The sequence below is a fragment of the Papaver somniferum genome, unplaced genomic scaffold (assembly GCF_003573695.1).
Source record: "Papaver somniferum cultivar HN1 unplaced genomic scaffold, ASM357369v1 unplaced-scaffold_6962, whole genome shotgun sequence".
NCBI classification, from domain to species: domain Eukaryota; kingdom Viridiplantae; phylum Streptophyta; class Magnoliopsida; order Ranunculales; family Papaveraceae; genus Papaver; species Papaver somniferum.
Genome location: NW_020649818.1, coordinates 487 through 3,282, shown reverse-complemented (window position 1 = coordinate 3,282; position 2,796 = coordinate 487). Strand labels below are relative to the sequence as shown.

Below are 2,796 nucleotides of genomic sequence, written 5' to 3'. Positions count from 1 at the left end.
CGGTAATGGTAGTGGTTGATATTGAGACAAAAACCCCAAATATTCATATTATTTTATTTGGGGTTTTTGTGTTACTTTTGTTTTGATGGATTTTTTATGGATGGATAATGACACATTTGGGGTAAATATTTTAATTGATAAAACGGGCCCACATATAAATTTGTGGAAATTTAAATAGATTTTCCCATAATAGAAAGAGTTTGATGCTCCATACATATAGAAATTATCCGTTAGTTACCGGATGATTTAATATCCATACCATAGGAGTTGCCCTAAGAGAGGAGTCTCACGCAAATTAAGACCTCTCGCGATCTGCCAGATGTTGTAATTTCTACTGGGTTGTCTTGCAACACTACTAGTCCTGCACTAGTCTTTTGTTGCATATCATAATGCTGATCACCTGAGTCTGAAACGTGTCGTATCAATCTCCTTGCGTCGTATCAATTTCCTTACCAAGAGCAACTCGGTCCAGCTCATCAATAACATCATCCCAGGCAGTACGAACCGGACATGGACGAACCGTGTATCTCTTTGAATTTTTTCCCGTAGCTTCCAATGATGCAAAGGTAATTACGTGAGCAATCACTTTGACATTTTTGAAATATTTGGTTGTTGCTTCGTCGGAAATCATCCGCAAAAATGTTGTTCTCGTGTCATAACAATAAGGCATGGATTTATCATATAAAAATATGATTCCTCCACCTTTTGTAAATAAAATCGGCTGAAACATCCTATCACGAGGAAAAGAGCCTACTACGGGTTCGTAATCTATATCAAACTTCATACACCAGGTCTCCTTCGAGTCGTCGCTACTTTCCATCAAGGACCAGATTTCCACGCTTGATTTGGGTAAAGGCACAAACGCCTTCCCAGTGCTACAAGTCCATATCTATCTTTTTGCTTAATGTCTTGCATACAAGAAGGGGCAGTTAGCAATCGAAACTCCTCATCATCCAAGTCAAACGCCACGACATTCTTGGATGAAACCCAATAGATAGCATCATTTGTATAGGTACCCACACCCCCGAACAACGTCGCCCGCACTCGATATGAAACTGTGCCTGTCACTCTCCACCCACAACCACTGCCAAGTGTGTACACTTCAACATTTCCTTGTTTAAATCCGAGGTATTGGATTCTAACAACCTTGTATTCGTTGGTTGATCGAACATATACCAAATCCACATGCTCATGCATGTTAACCTGTTTTCTAGTTATACGAATAAAATCTAGATGGATGTTTTCTTTCTTTACAACTAATTGAGGAAGATGAACATATTCTCTGGTAAGGGGATTACAAATACAGATGGGATCCATCATAAAATTCTGGAGTTGAAACGTACAAACCAAACCATTGCAGGAGCCAACTAAGTGACCGGATAAAGGATGACGATGCTTAGGAGTATAATAGATCCTTTTCAGATTTTCACTGTAAATGTATTTCTCATCAATACTTAATTGTCCTCCATGGAAAAGTAAAGTTGGATAGTCGTCTTGATTGTCAACGCGACAAGCAAAAAAGAGAGACGACTCCCCCTTAGCAGATAGATTGTCATTACCGCTGTCGTCATCATTTTCATGGAGATGGTTAAGCTGGCGACTGAGGTGCATATTAGTAAAGCTACTTGTGCGGATGAGAGTTACCCAAGTTTTACAAACTAATTTGCATTCTAGAACGGATTCTGCGGGAACCCGAAAAACGATATCTAGTACGATGTCTGAGGGAAGTGACTCCATGGAATTGCCAACTCCAGTGCTTGGGTGATGAAGAAAATCTAGTTTAAAAAAAATCTTTGGTGGATGTGCTTTTTTCTACAATGCTAGAGCAGCTTGTTATTGTATAGTAGCCTTCAATGATTCCTAAAGCAACACCAAGACTAAGAAAAGAAAATCAAATAAAACTAGGAAACAAAGCTGAACTAGAAAAGGAAACCATCTGGTTTGGTTCCTTTGGGCTAAAAGAAAAAATCAAACCAAAAACTAGGAAAACGATAGTTTAAAACAGATGACAACACTTTTTATGGTTTCTTTTAGTTGGTTTTGTCTTACATTTCAACTTGACTAATGGTGGTTGTCAGTTTACTATTCAAATTGCGTGCTGTCTGTCTTCTTTTTTGAACCACGGCGCCCTCAAAGTCATCATCACGAGTGCATACATCATTCTTACCTCAAATGTAATAGTCCCACATCGACGAGTCCAAAGGAGGGAATGTCGAAATGAGGGTAATAAAAAAAGATGGAAATGCTCAGTTAAAACCATGATCCTTCAGGCAGATAACGGGAAATGATGAGTGGTCAAAACTCGCAATTCTATGTGAGAATTGGGTGTCCAGCCTAAGCCTGGTTACGACAATATGGGCACTCCCATTTGTTACCAATCTGATCCCTAGATACCCCATCTTTCAAATCTTAAATCAAAAAATTTCGATTTACGGTTTTCTAAAGGGTTGTTGTCAGCAATATGTTGCTGCAATCACTTTGAAAAAAATCTGATTATCAATGGAGCATCACTTCGAAAAAACAGCCAAATACTTGGGAGTTAGCTAAACTGGTAAATCTGCATTCTTCTTTGGGTATACCACCAACTCAGGGTGATGCGGAAGACAGACTCACTACCTCAAACTGTTATAAGAGGGTGCAGACAAGTTCAAGGAAAAAGCATGTCCCATTCAAGGTGCAATTCTTCATTTGGTGTGCAGTACAAAATGCTATTCCCACTGTGTATATAATCTCAATAAAAGAGGGTGTGGCCTGTCAAATACAATGTGCTGCTTCTGCAACAACTACCAAGAATCA

At 39.1% G+C, this 2,796-nt stretch overlaps 1 protein-coding gene and 1 non-coding gene across 2 annotated transcripts; one reads left to right on the top strand and one right to left on the bottom strand.

The window, feature by feature from the left end:
- Nucleotides 1–819: 819 nt before the first annotated feature.
- LOC113343843 (F-box protein At3g07870-like) lies at nucleotides 820–1,737 on the bottom strand. The gene has a single exon (XM_026587953.1). The coding sequence runs from the start codon at nucleotides 1,735–1,737 to the stop codon at nucleotides 820–822; it is 918 nt and encodes a 305-aa protein (XP_026443738.1).
- Nucleotides 1,738–2,279: 542 nt separating this feature from the next.
- LOC113343844 lies at nucleotides 2,280–2,387 on the top strand. Its single transcript, XR_003357440.1, has one exon. It is a non-coding gene; the product is annotated as a small nucleolar RNA Z279/snoR105/snoR108 (small nucleolar RNA).
- Nucleotides 2,388–2,796: the final 409 nt, after the last annotated feature.

Bases quoted from the DNA above. Each gene is read 5' to 3' on its own strand.
- LOC113343843 (XM_026587953.1), bottom strand. From the start codon at position 1,737: ATGGAGTCACTTCCCTCAGACATCGTACTAGATATCGTTTTTCGGGTT.